At 43.3% G+C, this 16,547-nt stretch overlaps 1 protein-coding gene across 1 annotated transcript in view; it reads right to left on the bottom strand.

The window, feature by feature from the left end:
• ATG4A (autophagy related 4A cysteine peptidase) overlaps nucleotides 1-16,547 on the bottom strand; it is a 57,566-nt gene that overhangs the window by 9,283 nt on the left and 31,736 nt on the right. Inside the window, exons 2-9 of the mRNA XM_030305703.1 lie at nucleotides 12,616-12,726; nucleotides 10,043-10,114; nucleotides 7,381-7,479; nucleotides 4,588-4,689; nucleotides 4,339-4,411; nucleotides 1,200-1,279; nucleotides 292-479; nucleotides 90-168 (exon numbers count right to left, since the gene is read on the bottom strand). Of these exons, the coding sequence (XP_030161563.1) occupies nucleotides 90-168; nucleotides 292-479; nucleotides 1,200-1,279; nucleotides 4,339-4,411; nucleotides 4,588-4,689; nucleotides 7,381-7,479; nucleotides 10,043-10,114; nucleotides 12,616-12,726 (804 nt within the window). The remainder of the gene's footprint in view (nucleotides 1-89; nucleotides 169-291; nucleotides 480-1,199; nucleotides 1,280-4,338; nucleotides 4,412-4,587; nucleotides 4,690-7,380; nucleotides 7,480-10,042; nucleotides 10,115-12,615; nucleotides 12,727-16,547) is intronic.

The raw sequence follows: 16,547 nt of genomic DNA, 5'->3' as shown, positions 1-16,547 counted from the left end.
CTAACTGGAATTGCCTGGTGTCACGTGCAAACCTTCTGCCCACCCTCCCGTGGCCCATGACGACTTACTTGTGATTCCTCTTTTCTTACCTAAGAATCCTATGAAATAATAGGCGTTATTTGGTTTTCCTCCTAAGGCCCCTAAAGACTGGGGCATCTTAAAACACTCCTAGAGGGAAAGAGAGTGCAAGATTCTCAACTCACTTGTGGACTGCTGCTCACGGATCTCTGTACTTACATGGCGGTGTGATGGGCGGGCGGCACTCTGGGCCTGGGAAACGGGGTGACTTACTTTGAACGCATCGACATAGACAGGATTGATTTGGTTTATGCCCAAGCGAAGGGGCACAATAAGCAGCAGGGGTTTCCAGGCTGGGCAGCAGGCAAAGGTGCCCCTACTCTGATTCGAAGCATTCAGAGTGCCGGGGGGGCTCTCACCAACTGTGTCAGCACTTGAAGGAAGGACGCAGCACATTTTTTCTGGAAGCGGAAGACAAGAGAGCTGGGTGAGTGAGGGGTATCCGGTCATATGAGATACACCAAGGGCGAAACTAAGGGCAACCTCACATGACATCTGCCTGGGAGGCCCTCCCATCTGCCACCGAGGCTCAGCTTGCCCTGCCTCGCCCCACAGGAAGCCCAGGCCACTTCTCCAGCCCTTACTCCTCTTCCTTCTGGCAACCGGGCACTCACTTACCTCCTGCCAGATATTAGGGGCTCATCAAAAAAAAAAATCTGATTTCTAGACTAGTTTTTCTGCCTTTGAGACAGGGACTGTATCTTTGGTTTCTCTAACCCCATGGCAGAGAGCACAGGGCTGGGGCAGAGAGCACAGGGCTGGGGCAACAGAAGACCTGTTGGTTTAACTGATTATCCATACTTTGAGTATCCTGCAGGGAAAGGGTCTGATAGCTCATTGAGGGTCAGAAAAGACCCTCATTGTTTTCTTCCTTTCAGAAAGCTGAAAGGAAAGAGAAGAAAAGGCATAGTGAATGATTAACCAGAGTCCTGTGCCCTCCCCCCAAGCTTCCCTGCTTTAGTGGAGCAGGCCAGAGAGTCAGTGCCTGTCTGTCAGTCTGTCTGTCTGTTGTCCCTCTCTCTCCCTCTCCCCCACCCACCCCCACCCCACACACTTTCTGAATGTTGAGGAAGGACCTCAACCACCCACCACCTGGGAAGGTAGACAGGCTAGGGACTCACTGATATCTTCAATGACCACTGTGTTATCCATTGAAACATAAACAGCCAAGGAATTCCATTCGTCAAATAAAGCAAGTTTTCTGCAAAGTAACACACAATGAAGTAAAAATGGGGGAAGATGGCAACAATAGCAGGAAGCAGTACAATATATGCCCACTGTTCCTAAAGTCACCAAATGCTGAGCCACAGAGAAGTTAGGATTCGGGTCCGCTCTGGCTCCCCTGACCGAGAGCTCTGGAACATTCCATGTCCAGGGACCTTGAGAATGCCACAGAGTCACTGTTTTAGAACGCTGAAAAAAAAGTCCTGCTTTACAAAATGGAAAAGTCTACCTCACAAAGTGACTCCTGTCAGGCAGAAGAGAAAAGATGCCAATGTATCTGCTCCCAGAGATTTTGTTTTCTCTTCTTAAACAAAACACATTCTGACTTACTGCTTTTTTTAAAAAAAGGAAACTGTCATGAAGTTATAAATATAAATACAAAATATAAAATATAAATACATACATATGTTTGGGAGCACAGATAATGTTGAGGATAAGGCTGAGGAAAATGCAGAGAGAGAGAGAGAAATATCTCTTACACCCCTCCCCATGTGCAGTGCAAATGCTGTTCAAGAGACGTGGGCTGCATATGGCCTTGGTGTGGGGCCTCTCTGGTCAACAGCTGAACAGAGAGAGAGCATGCTGAATTGTATAACTTTGGAGGAGGTTAGAAAGAAAACCCCTTCAACACAAGGATTTTCTGAGGTCTGAGTAAAGCACCATTGCCGGGGCGCCTGGTTGGCTCAGTTGGTTAAGCATCCGACTTTGGCTCAGGTCATGATCTCACCATTCATGAGTTCAAACCCTGTGTTGGGCTCTGTGCTGACAGCTCAGAGCCTGGAACCTGCTTCAGATTCTGTGTCTCTCTCCCTCTGTCTCTGCCCTTCCCTTACTCACACACTCTCTCTCAAAAATAAATAAAAACATTAAAAAAAAAAAACAAAAGAAAAAGTAAAAAAAAAGATTAAAAAAATAAAAAATAAAGCACCATGGCCATTTCTCTCTTATGTTTCCCTCTTACCAGTCTGAAAGAAGGTGTATTTATCCTGGCTACTTCTGGAATTCTTGAGTAAATCACAGCCTCACTGGATAAAACAATGATTTTCCTAACCAAAGTAGCTCCCAGGAAGAGGTTAATTACCATTACACTTTAATTTCATTCCTTGTAATGTATTACCTTTCCCTGATACACTAATATTCTGTTATTAATGATAACAATCACAGTGACTCAAAACCCACTTAGGGGTGCCTGGGTGGCTTAGTCGATTGAGCGTCTGACTCTTGATTTCAGCTCACGTAATGATCCCTGGGTCGTGGGATCAAGCCCTGCATCAGACTCCGCACTAAGCATGCATCCTGCTTAAGATTCTCTCTCCCTCCCTCCCTCCCTCCCTCCCTCCCTCCCTCCCTCCCTCCGTCTCTCTCTCTGCCCCTCCCCCACCAAAAACAAGCCACTTAAATTCTTTAAAAAAAGTATGTTTCCATTTGCTTATTGTTGAGAACTTCAAAATTTAGAAGAAAGAAGCAGATTCTGAAGGACATCATGTAAAAACCAAACATTTCAGGCTGGGTTTGGGTCTCAGCACAGCCATTCTCATCCATCTTCTACACCTTCGACCCTGGGTTCCTACGGTGCTTCCTGAAATACTGCCAGATCTTCACTCAGCAGAATCAATGATGCCCCCCAAAGGGACTATGGACTAAGGCAAGGAAGTGGTCACAGGGGGGTTGCAGCATTAGCAAGGAATAACGCCAAAATACAGATTTTGCTTGGGTCCCCAGGAAATCCAGACTACTCCCCTCGTGAGCACATTTTCAGAGCATTCTGGTTCACGAAGACTGGCTAATAATTGAAACAGTTCCCCCTCTGTACTTTTCATGGAGCAGGTCCTGCCATCATCCTCCAGAGAGTCTGGGAATTGAAGAAGCAAGCTACGCCAAAGGATTCCAGATGGTTTCAATCTTCTGATGCCTAATCCAGCTTCAGATTCTGGATGGCATCTCCATTCGCCCGTCAAGTATCTACTGAGCACTTATGTGTGCCAGGCAGTTTTATGTGCTGGTGTTACTGTAGTGAACAAGACAAATGTAATCTCTGCCCTTGCGGAGTTTTCATTCAGTGACAGGCTGTCAGGAAGGAGAGTGACAACAGGTGAGGTGGCCTAGATGTATAGGTGCTGATGCCACCCATCCCATTCACTTCTAAAATGTTCATCTTAGATTCTCCACCTTGCCTCTTGGTATGGGCAGTAAATTCTGCAATTTAACAGAGCAACTGCACAAGTACCATGCTGGGGTACCTGGAGTCTGCCAAGACACGACAAACTGATACCAAGACTCCTTTGGGGTTTGTCTCCTCCCACAGGTGTTGAGTTCCTTGAGGCAAGAACTGTGTCTAGTTTATTTCTGTATACCCAGCACTTTGCATGGCACAGCCACTCAGTAAATGTTGAATGAATGGGGCGCCTGGCTGGCTTAGTTGGTTTAGCATCTGACTTTGGCTCAGGTCATGATCTCACGGTTTGTGGGTTCAAGCCCCGCATCAGGCTCTGTGCAGACAGCTCAGGGCCTGGAGACTGCTTCTGACTCTGTGTCTCCCCCTCTCTCTGCCCCTTTCCCGCTTGTGCTCTGTCTCTCTGTCTCTGTCTCTCTCTCAAAAGTAAATAAACATTAAAAAATTTTAAATCTTGAATGAATGAATGAATGAATGAGGTTTTTTTATACTATACAGAGTGGGAGTCCTTGTCTTTCCTAAGCTAGCTCAGCCTCCGCCACTTACTATTTAGCCTTTTGGCTTCAAAGTGACCCTCAGGCTGATGGTTCCCTGGAAGGTGAACACCAACCTGCAGAGGGAACAGATACTGAATGAGTCCTGAGATGCCTCCCTCTATACCGGCACCAGTGACTACGACTCTGAAATATGATAACAGATGTCCATACTTGCACACTTCAAAGAACTGTCTAGGCAAAATAGTGGAGATGTCTGGTGGCTTAGTGGGATGGCAGGAATAGTTAGATTGATGGGACACTGAGTTGGCAGAAGAAGGAGGCATAGGAGAGAGTACAATAAGGCAGATGCCAGACTCTTTTACTTACTTTAACACCTGTGCAACTGTATTTGGTCCAAACCATTCGCCAATTGATTTCCCTTCTCCTACACCCATTTGTGCTGTTTTTATGTGGAAAAAAAAAAGATGTTAGCAAAAGTTCTTCTAGCACACCACAAACTCCTATTTTTTTTCATAAATAATTAAGCAGATGGACAACTTAGCAGAGCCACATATAAGGCAGGGGGTGAAAGCAGTAGGCACAGACATTGCCATAAAACTACTGATGTAACCTTACCCATTTGATGGATAGAGTAGCAACAATCCTTTCTATCTAAGAAGCACTGTAGGATCCGTTGGTATTCTTTGGGTTGTTCTTTTTGTTTCTCCCAGTTCCAGTCTTTTTAGGAAAAAAAATGAGTTGAAATCATTTTTACAACTGTTTATTTACCTCTCTGCACTCTTACTGTAACCATGGGGTTAGAGGGAAAACACACGAGTTGCATCTGGAAGGCAGGAGTGATCAAGTTAGAACATTCCTAAGGAACTCCAATATTGACAACAACGGCATCTGGAGACATTACTTTCAAAGTCTCAGTGGGTGTAAAGTAAAAGGAAAACAAGACTTTAACCAAGGAATTGACTTAGCCCAAGGGCTTGAGCTAGATAAATATTACATGACAACAATGTCAGGCAAGGCCTTTCTGGTCAGCTACTCAGCGAGAAGGAGCTCACCAAAAACCCAGCAGTATATCCTTAGATCACTCTGATGCCACAGTGTCTCATCTCTACACAGACAGCAATAGCTTTGGTCCCTATATTTTGGCCACATTGCCAAAAGAGTCTCAATTGCCAAAAGAGTGGGGGGTACTGCTCTTCTCACACATGACAGTGCACAGGGGAATATACACAACTTACAACTAAGGGTTTAAAAAACAATTGCATGCTGCCATTTTTACACAACCTTGAAAACGTCCACACTGACCTTTGGAAAAACACATACCTTTGCTATCAAGCGTTCAAGGTTTCTTTATGACCAAAGCCAAAATAACGACATCTCTAGGAATCCTATCTGTGCCTTAGGCATGGAGCCCCCAAATGCTGCAGGGGCTATTTATCCCTCCCGAAGGACACCCACAAAAATTCTCCATAATCGCCACTGTGGAGGGGATGCGCTTCTCCCCTTCCCTCAGCTTTAGGAACTCTGTGTAATGGGACAGACCTCCGGGGCTCCGTTTGCTTCCAAGACACAAATTTCTCTCCCAAAGGTTCGAGGGAGATTTTAACCTCACAGCTGAAGTATACTTGAAGCCAAAGGCCATTACCTCCAGAGTCTTCTGTTCTCTTTGCTTCCAGTGGATCTGAAATCAAACTTTTAAACTTTGTGGCCATCATAGTCTTCAGAGGGTGAACCACATCCAGGTTGTTTTTGTTTTTGTTTTCATTTGCTACTGAATTGTCCAAGTCTGGGGAAATCCTGAGTAGCTGGCTGCTAAGTACCGCTAAATGTTGACTGATGATAGCGATGAGTGAGTGAATACTTAATTATGGAGTAACTGAACAGGAAGCCCTCCAAAATACTTCTTTACGAAACTACATCTTCAAGGGGCGCCTGGGAGGTTCAGTCGGTTGAACGTCCAACTTTGGCTCAGGTCATCATCTTGTAGTCCATGGGTTTGAGCCCTGCATCGGGCTCTGTGCTGACAGCTCAGAGTCTGGAGCCTGCTTTGGATTCTGTGTCTCCCTCTCTCTCTGCTCCCTCCCCCCCCCAGCTCTCTCTCTCTCTCTCTTTCTCTCTCTCTAAAAAATAAAAATAAACATTAAAAAAATACCAAAATTACATCTTTGAATATATCTTAGCTACAAGATCTATTTCAAATTCTTCCTGCTATTTGCTTTTATATTAAAACGACTGAGGCTACTGACTTTGGGGTTTTATGTTTTCCTCGTTTGCTTCCCACAGAATTCACTTCCAGGAAGATCGTCTTGCTGTGTTTTATAAGTGAGAAATTAAATAGAATGGATCTGCTCCAAGAAGTATGTGTACCGTAGAGAAATCACTAGACAATGAGTCAGAAGACCTGCCTTCTTCTACTCCCAAATCCACACTTTCTTGCTGTTTGACTCTGGGTAAGTCCTTGTACTTCCTAAGCCTCAATTTCCTCATCTGTAAAACTGGAATTATGATACTACCCAGGAAAAGTGGGTTTAGGCTCCTCTAAACTCTGAAAATAAGGCATTAAGCCCTAAAACCTCCCCAGGCCCTTCTGCAATCCTCTCTGGTAACTGCAGCAGGGTATGTGAGGCTGCCAGAGTGGGGGGAAAGGAGTGATGTTTTCATACCTCTGAATCTCAAGGAGCAACAATGAATTCAGCCAATGAATTCATGCAGCCAATGAATTCAGCAGGCCAATCTCATCCAAGGTGTCCTTTCCCTCCCTCATCTCCATTTTAAACCAGGCCCTCACCCAAGTGCCTGAACTGGCATCCAGCCAAGGTCATCCTACAGATGCCCACAGGGAAGCACACACAGACCTTAAGAAAGCAGAAGACTCAAGGGTTCCAAGCATACCAGAAGTTTCTTAATGAAGTGGCTTCCTAAGAAAGCTAAATTAAGGATTCCTTCATTGTCAAGTGGATATTCTCAGTGAACCCAAACCAAAACATCACGAGCTCCCTCATTAGGCACTTCCTTTAGGTCACTTACATCCTCACCAGGCAGACTTTTTCAATGAGGTCAAGAAACAGATTTACCACCACACCCTTCTTCCTGCTCCCTTTGTTATCTGACCTGTTTAAGGACTCACTCGAACAACAGCGAAGATGGAAACTCTAATGACACACCTGCCTCAATGTTCAGTTCTGTCCCAGGAAAATAACTCTCTGGCTTCGTGAATCACAAGGAAATGCCAGCTGTTTCCTTCTCCTGGGAGGCTTTATTGACTTTTCGGCCCCATCACTTGAGCTGGCAGATAGCATTTTAGGACCTTCGGCTCTGTTACTGAATGCTCCTGAAGCTCGGCACCAATGCTAAAGTACCAGCAGGAAGTGCTACTGCAGAGGTCTCTGAGGCAGAACGAATTTAACTCACCCCTGCCCAAGTGTCTGCAGATAAGAGCTTGAGCCAGCATCATCTGTCCACAGCGGAGCATGCATCCCCAACCGGCATCTGATGAAGGGCCAGTTCCCCCTGTTGGCAAAATGGATGGGAATGACTATGGGTTCCTTGGATTGCCCTTTCCTGAAACATTGGCAAATGTGGGAATCATACAAGACAGACAGAAACACAGACTCTGAAAAGAGACAAGAGATACAGCTGAATATCAAACAGGGCTTGTTATAGGGTGGAACTTGCAGAGATAACACTGAGTTAGCCAAAACAGTTTCTATGACCAAAGACAAAACAAGCAAATGAACAAAACCTGCCCCTTAGGTTTTCTCCTTGGGGACTTCTAGGTATGCATGCAATTTTTGTAGATGACTGCCAGGTATGACTACCAACACTGGGCCCATGCCATGTCATTATCTGCCTAACCAAACCTGGCTTTTTGCACATCTCACTTCTCAGGGAAGCCAGTCTTACCTTAGTTAAGGAATAAATGCTACCAAAGGCAATCATCAACATGGTCAAAGAGATCTGGGAGGCTCTTGACTGTTCTAAATATACATTAGAAGATCTCAACAGCAAGAAGGACAATGTAAAATAGAGGAAAGAGTCCCAGATTAGGCATCAGAAGAATGGTCTCTAGTTACCTGATCCAAGACTCAACTATAGACTGGGAACAACAGCACGCACCCTGCCTGTTAGTGGATATTGTAAGAACTAGATGAAAAAATATCTGTGCAAGTGTTCTACAAACTCACTCAGGATGATGTAAATATCTGGTGTTATGAGCATGGCCATAATTGAAAATGCTACTAATAAATTGGAAATGTGCTACATCTTTAAAAGGCATAAAACCAGTTAATAAATGAAAGAAGACAACAGGTTCCACTTTAAGAACACTTGATGTAACGAAAATCCCATGTATGTGGCCAGGGTGAGCTCAATATCCTTTTTCAAGGTACCAGTGAAATCAGATAACTTGGATGGCAGAGGAGACATTCTGCTTTCATTGCTCTCTGTCCTCAACATGGGAGTGGAAAACTATGCTTATAAGCATGATCTCACAAGACTAACTTTAAGGAGGGTCATCAGCCATGTAAGACAAATGGGCCACAGTGGCCACCCTTTTCCTTTTGTTGCGGGGACTGAAGGAGAATTGCTACAGAAAGATGGGGAGGGTTGAGCCAACTCATAAACTGGAAGGAGAGTCCTTTGGCTCTTGCTATAATGGTAGAATTATAGGACACATTAGTACAGGAGAGATGCAATGAAGACTAGATAAAGAAGAGATCATCTATTGCCAAAACATTGTCAGAATTGGGGTACATGGCTGGCTTAGTACAGGAGAGATGCAATGAAGACTAGATAAAGAAGAGATCATCTATTGCCAAAACATTGTCAGAATTGGGGTGCATGGCCGGCTCAGTCAGTAGAGCATGCAACTCTTGATCTTAAGGTCATGAGTTCAAGCCCCCATTGGGCATTTAGCCTACTTAAAACTTAAAAAAAAAACATTGTCAGAGTTGAATTGCAAATGTTTTTAAGCCTTGTAAAGATCTCTTCACCTAGAGAAAGTTAACAGTTTAAAATCACTGGGTACTAGGGGTGCCTGGGTGGCTCAGTCCATTGAGCATCCAACTCTTGATTTCGGCTCAGGTCATAATCCCAGGGTCATGCGATCGAGCCCTGTGTCGGGCTCTGTGCTGAGTGTGGAGCCTGCTTAAGTTTCTCTCTCTCTTACTCCCTCTCTCTCTCTCTGCTCCTCTTTCCAGCTGGTGCACGTACTCTCTCTCTAAAATATAATTAATTACTTAAATAAATAAATAAATAAATAAAATCACTGGGTACTAAACATTTTTCCTTTGTGCATTTTACTGCTTGGGTACTTCCTATGGAAAGCAAAAAATGTCCATGTGGACTTTGTTTTGGGCACTGATCAGAAAGTAGGATTTCATTCCAGTTATTATGTCCAGTCCTGCATCAAAATCAATCAGACAGGTTTTCTCTTAGGAGAATAGCTTCCACCACTTGGATTTGACATTCTTTTTCCTACAGGGCCATGATACTAGGAATAGGCCACCTTACTTGCAAACACTTTACAGATTTTCTATAAAGGGAGACAATTCACTTAGCTTATTGACCTTTTTTTTCCTAGACAGCAGGTGGTAACCTAACAGCTGATAATTAGTTCCAAGGAAATCTATCATAGTTCATCTTCCAATGGTATGGTGCTTTAATATCATAGGGGGTGGAAATCATAGGAATTATTTTCTTTCATTCAAGGCATAACTGTCTTTAATAATCAAGTAACTCCACAAAGCAGTGGATTATGAGTTAATAAATATTACCCAGACTAGAAGTTTGACTTTCTGTTTGCTCCTGGAAAACAACTAATACTACCTGGTGCCTGACACTTGGAGGTGGACTCATAAATATCCTGGCAATTACATATTCACACAAGGAACCATACATGATGCAGTACTTGGGCAATGAAACTTTTGAATAAAGTATAAGATTTAAGTATTCCCCTAAAGCAAATTCTTCACCACAGTGAGCTGTTAATTCTGAGGTTTCTGGGATGTCACTGATCACCTCAGGCAAGCTATCTACAAGGAAGAAAGTGAAGTACAACAAATGATATACCTACCAATTGGTGAAAATTTCCTTCTGTATGTAAACCACAGACGAGCACTTATATCAGACAACAGCTTAGATTTTTCTGAAATTAAATGTGAAATTAAAATTAAATCACCACATCCCATCTAAAGATATCTGCCTTTGATTTCTGAGCCAGCAGGAAACTCATTTTCAAATAAACCAGTCAATTCCATTGTTATGAGGCTAGGGAAGTTCATAGAAAACCCAGTATCACCTTAGCCAAGTAATTTCAGCATTCCCTTTCACCTATGTTTTGACCAGTACTACTGGCCAGGTGGTTCCTGTCTCCTACTCACTGAGCTCCATGGCCCTGGCAGGTACTAACACTGGGGTCAGTGGCCAAAAGACAAGGGATAAGAAAAGCAAGGATAACCCACTAACAAGGCAACCAGCCCCTGCCTGAAATGATGATAGTTGGTTGGATCTCTCATCAGTACCCAGTGTCCATTATCTAAAACTAGGGGTGTGTATGTGTGGGGGTGTGGGGGGGTGTACACGTGTACGTGTGCATGCATGCATGTTTAACTAAAAAGGAAGATCCACAATAAGTAAATTAAGTGTGTAAAAATATACAACACCACCCAGTGCAGCTGGCATTTGTAATCTAATGGATAAATTAGACACCAACACTTTGGTGTCTTTATTCAAAGCATTTTATGACATAAATTTACTTCAATGACCACATATACAGCAGCTTTCACGTGTCCATCTGTATAGAAGTTAGAGCCATTGCACTTTAAGAGAAGAAAAGAAAATTTGATTTTAGCCAATAATTTCTGTTTTCTCTCCTGCCTTTCCTTTGAACAAACCAGAAACTTGGGTGGTCTGAATTCTCCCTGCCCTTCACGTCCCCAGTGCCTACCGCATTATGGGCAGCAGATGTACACTGGTTAAGAGTAAAACTTCTGGAGTCATATTCTGCCTGGGTTGGAGCCCTGACTCTGTTCCTTGCCAACTGTGTGACCTTGTCACATAATCTCTCTGAGCTTCAGTTTTCTTATCCTTAAAATAGGGAGAATAAGAGCACCTACATCATAGAGTTGTGAGTATTCTGCAAGATAATGCATGGAAAGTGTTTAGATGGTACAGTATGCGGTAAGCCTGTGATACATGTTAGCTGTTTTTATATACTTCCCCTCTCAAATGTTCACACCACTCACTCCTTCCTCTGATATTCTCTAGGCCTTTCAGCTTTCCTCTATGCTAGAAAGGCTGGGGGTAGTTGTATGGACACTTTAACCATAAGTGCACTTTGAAAGGTATTTCCCAACTTAACATTTGGATATGGCCATATTTGACAAGCTGGGGACTCCTGTTATCATGGAATACAGAACTAGAAGAGATCCTTTCCAGTATTCCTCATTTTAAGTACCTGAGAAGGAAGTTAAGATCCTGAAAGAGAAAGTGACTTATCTAAGGTAGGGGAAGAGTCTGTATACAAAAGGTCTCCGAACTGCTAACCCTCAACTCTCTCCACTGTTCAGGATTCTCCAATCCAGAGGATGAAGCCAGACACGGGGTGGAGCCAGAAGATGCTAACTTCCCCTCCTGCCTTGTGATCAGGTCCTTCCTATTTCTTCCTCTATGCTAGGGCCTTCAAAGAGCATCTCTCCTCAGACAGACAGACAGCTGACTCTCTCCAAGCTCAGGCTTTATCAGGGTGCTGGGCTGTTGGTAGTTTTAGGTTAAAAGATCTTCCCTGGGGTGCCTGGGTGGCTCAGTCGATTGAGCGTCCGACTTCACCTCAGGTCATGATCTTGTGGTTCTTGAGTTCGAGCCTCGTGTCAGGATCTGTGCTGGCAGCTCAGAGCCTGGAGCCTGCTTTGGATTCTGTGTCTCCCTCTCTCTCTGCCCCTCTTCCACTCATGTTCTGTCTCTCTCTCAAAAATAAATAAACATTAAAAAACTTTTTAAATAAAAAACAAAAGGTCTTCCCCAATCTGTAAGTATATAAGGGTAAGGAAGAAATATTCAAGCCTCTTTTCCATCTAGCTGCTGTGGCTAAAAGTTCTATACAAAATCAGAATCAACTGAGACGGTGCTACAGTCAGCAAAAGATTTACCCCTACAAGACTTCTTAGTGTCTGACGTGGTTTTTGACAGCCCTGGGCTGATTAGAGGTCCCCTGGGTGGCAGCGTCTTTCATCTAGATAGAAAAGGATACAAGGGGAATGAGAAGTATGTAGCCCAGGCATTACAGTTTAAAACTGGTTAGTGATACCACGAGTGGGTCCATGGTTTTTGAAAGTCAAGGCTTATGGAATTCAGGGGTGCTCCTTTAAAGAAAAGAATAAAAATATATATATGACCCTTTCAAATTGCACAAACACCTATGATCATGTGAACATGCTGCTAGGGACTCTCAGGGCCTCGGAAGGGACCTGTGTAAGCAAGGAGTCTGTGGCTTGACCTCCTCTGGCTGCAAGGTATGTCCGCCTACAAGTGGCATGAACAGTTACCAAAGTCACACTCCACCAACCCCACAAGGAAAAATGGATAGGACCTTAACCTCAGGCACCCACCTCATTTAGGTTCTCACAGACAAATGCTACCAAACCTTACCCGTTTTAAGGAGATGCTGTTTCCCCAAGATCCATACCAGCTCATCCGTATCTGGAAATTCTTCTAGGTAGTCAGCAAAAATAGTAATCTGGTTTTCATATTTGGATAAAACTGAAAGAAAAGGAAAGAAACTTAAGCAAAATGTAACAGAGGGGGTTTGCTTCTGTGGTTTTACTGGTTATTACCTTTGTCCTGAAGGTGAAAGATCATTGGCTTGAATCGAATGGAGGCAAATCCTTGTCTTGGAGGAACAAAGATACTCACAAAGCCTCAAATCCTTTAGTAGAGGGATTTACTTTTGACCACCTATTTTCACCTTCCTTTTCTCATGGTCCCATTTGGCACCATCTCCAAATATTTAGTTCAGGCTCATTTCAAAACCTTTTCGTCATGGGGTATTCTTTGTAAACAGCCACTTATCTAGCTTCTCCAAGCAAAAGTGGATCAAGGTGATACAATAATACCTAATACTTGCATATCCAACTCCTGCCCACATTACAGGGAATATTATGAGGTTTCTAATGGCTGGAGGCATTGGAAGGGGCTGTGACAAACTCCAAAGATTACAAAACTGTGAAAATGTAGTATTTTAGCTGGAAGACCAGCAGTTTTAACAGTACTTTTGTTTGCCATCTTATTCACATATGACTTCTGCAAAGAAGAATCTTGAAGCTGACGATAACTATAACTTGTTCTTGGGATTCACAAATGACCATGCTTATCTCTCAAGATAAAGTAACTGAATAACATATAATTAAACCTTGTAAGTTCACAGGCCAGACTCTCAGAACTTAGAACCATGTAATGTGAGATGAGGTAAAATTCACTTTTGTACCACCTGTGGGGAAAGAGTCTGCTCAAAGAGTTAAGACTGACTTATGAGAGGGTCCTAATCTCAAAAGTTCTCTTTAAGTGACTTCATGAGAGAAATAATATCATAAGTGGTAAACAAGTTTCCAAGATAACCCACAAAAACCTATTTTAACCTGCAACCAGGAAATCAAATTGATGGTATATTTCATCGTGTATATGGTGCTGTGTCTATGAGAAAACACACTTCAAGTTCAAAGCTAATACATCCAACACATGCCTTCTCACCTGAGCTCTTGGAGGCTCCCCAGCCCCTATGGGGAAGGGAGCTCAGAGAGAGTAGGTACAAGCACCTGCAGGGACTCTCCCACAGCAGTGCCCGAAAGCCCTAAGGGAATAATTTTCCTATAAAAATGGGATTGTGAGATATGTTTAACTCACTTGAAAGGACAAATTGTTTTCTTTTGGCTTTGTTTTCTAAGGCAGGAGCATGCTGTTTTCATAGAAATAAATGTTCCTAAATATAAATGAGTCCTCTTTGATCATGAAAACAGGTTAATCTGCTCTCACTGCTTGGTTGGAGGATGACATTATGCTGTGTATCATTTGTATAAACTGAAGTTATAATTTGTGTGAAGTTATAATTTTAGAAACACAGCTACCCAGTAGTTCAAGAAATACTGCATTTCTTGAGATGTATTACAGAAGTCCAATCTTTCAGGGATTTAAGTAGCTTTTCTCCTCAGGATGTTTTAATCATTAAGGTTATAGACTCGGCAGTCTTTCAAACCTAAAGAGGTTAGAAATGAGACAGCCATTTTGTTCCCCGGTGAAAACTCATTACTGCTGAATCTGCCAGAGAACCTGTGCCCTCTTAGCTTCTCTGTCACTGGCCTCAGCCCCTGGCGTAAGCCCAGGAAATACCGGGCTAAAAATGACCACCCAGGTCAGGCCATCCCCAGGAGGTGGTGGACTGAGGTGGTGTAAGTCACACTGTGTACCTTCCCACCCTACTCTCTACCCCTCACACACAGAAGAAATCAGGTTAAAATGAACATCCAGTGGAGCCTAGAAACAGAGTCAGAAAATGAGGGGCTTGAGAGGGGTGTGGGAAAGGGGCAGCCTGTCTGGCATTCCCCTGGTAGGGGTGAGGAAGGGTGCATTGGGTGAATGTACAGCATGTATGCATATAAGCTTTGGGTCTTTTTTTTAGTTCTGGCCAAGAAAAACCATTTCTCTATCGCCAACCCTGGCCAGCTGGTCAAATTAGTACAGCCCCTTAAAGCCTGTGAGAACTCCACTGCTTCATTGGGGATGGCCCTGACCAAAATGGTATCCAAAGAATTTTCCTCTTGCTCTTCAGCCCTTCTCAGGCCAGCAAGAAGGTCAAGATGGTCTCTGTTCTTCCCAATTCTCCTCTTAGAAGATGGACTCCAAGAATGCAGGGCTACAGCCAGCCCCAGTTGAAGCTACATGGATGAAACAAATGAAAGCCAGAACAGAAGTGAAGAGCAATAACATGGGGAGAGTGTATACAAGAGGATCCAGGGAGGAAAGAGGAATAGGTCTTCCACAAGGAGAACTCAGAGTCATGAAGAAGCAAACTGGGGCATCATTGAGGTGCAGAAGTGAAATCGCATTTCCAACAGAATCACTTCTGACTAACACAATCCTTTAAAAAAATTCATAAAGTACTTTTATCTTGCCTTAAATGAACAAACATCAGCCCCATATGAGTTTACTGCCCCTTTCATCCTGTTTAAAGAGATAGGAGCTATACAGGCAGAGCTACAAAGACCACAGCTGGGCAGACCAAGAATTAGCTTCTACAAGGTCTGATGAACAACAGGCTTCACTCTGTTCCATTTTACTTTAATAATAATTATTGCACTGAAGTCTCTGCTAGGTTGGCTTAGTGGTCAGCTAATAACTGAACAAAGACTTCCTTAAACTCTTGGAACCAGCAAGTCTCCCAGTCTTGGCCAAGACGCTATGTGTACATGTTGGGACATGCCTTCAACACTCCGCCAGGTGGCTGATAACTCTGCCTTAGTCTTCCCTTGTGCAGAGCTTGAGATCAGCCAGAGCAAAAGCTTAGAACCCTGTCAGCTCTTTCCTGAGCATGCACACAACACTGGGAATGCACACAGTCCTGAGCATGCATATAGTCTTCTAGATTCCCAGGGATATGCCCGAACTTTTCAAGCTCCAATGGACATGTTACTCCCTAGGTTTTTCTTTTAAGCTTTCTGCATCAGGCATCTATGATCAGGCCTGATCTACTGCATCAGGCATCTATGAAGTTAATCAGTTGCCTCTAACGGTTTTCTTTTTTTAATTATTTTATTTTTAATTGAAGTATAGCTGACATACAATATTATCTTAATTCTAGGTGTACAACATAGCGATTTGACAACTTATATGTTACTCAACGGTCACTACAATCAGTGTAGTCACCATCTGGCACCATATAAAATTATTACAATATTAGTGACTACAATCCCTATGCTGTACTTTCAGTCCCCATGACTTATTTATTTTATAGATGGAAGTTTGTACCTTCTTAATCCCCTTCACCTATTTTGCCCATCCCTCACTCTTTTCCCCTCTGGCAACCACCAGTTTGTTCTCTGTATTTTTAAGTCTGTTTCTGATTTGTTCACTTGTTTTGTTTTTTTAGATTCCACATATAAGTGAAATCATATGGTATCTGTCTTTTTCTGGATGACTTATTTCACTTAACATAATACCTTCTAGGGATGCCTGGGTGGCTCAATCGGTTGATCATCTGACTTCAGCTGAGGTCATTGATCTCGCAGTCCATGAGTTCGAGCCCCACACTGGGCTCTGTGCTGACAGCTCAGAGCCTGGAACCTGCTTTGAATTCTGTGTCTCCCTCTCTCTCTGCCCCTCCCCTGCTCATGCTCTGTCTGTCTGTCTCTCTCTCTCTCTCAAAAATAAACATTAAAAAAATAATACCCTCTAGATCCCTCCATGTTGTCACGAGTGGTAAGATTTTGTTCATTTTTATGGCTGAGTAATATTCCAGTGTGTGTGTGTGTGTGAGTATATCTCTCATCTTCTTTACCTTTTCATCTATTGATGGTCAGCTAGGTTGCTTC

This window comes from Lynx canadensis, chromosome X (assembly GCF_007474595.2).
Source record: "Lynx canadensis isolate LIC74 chromosome X, mLynCan4.pri.v2, whole genome shotgun sequence".
NCBI lineage: Eukaryota > Metazoa > Chordata > Mammalia > Carnivora > Felidae > Lynx > Lynx canadensis.
The sequence above is the reverse complement of the archived record's forward strand: the minus strand, read 5'-3'. Positions and strand labels throughout refer to the sequence as shown.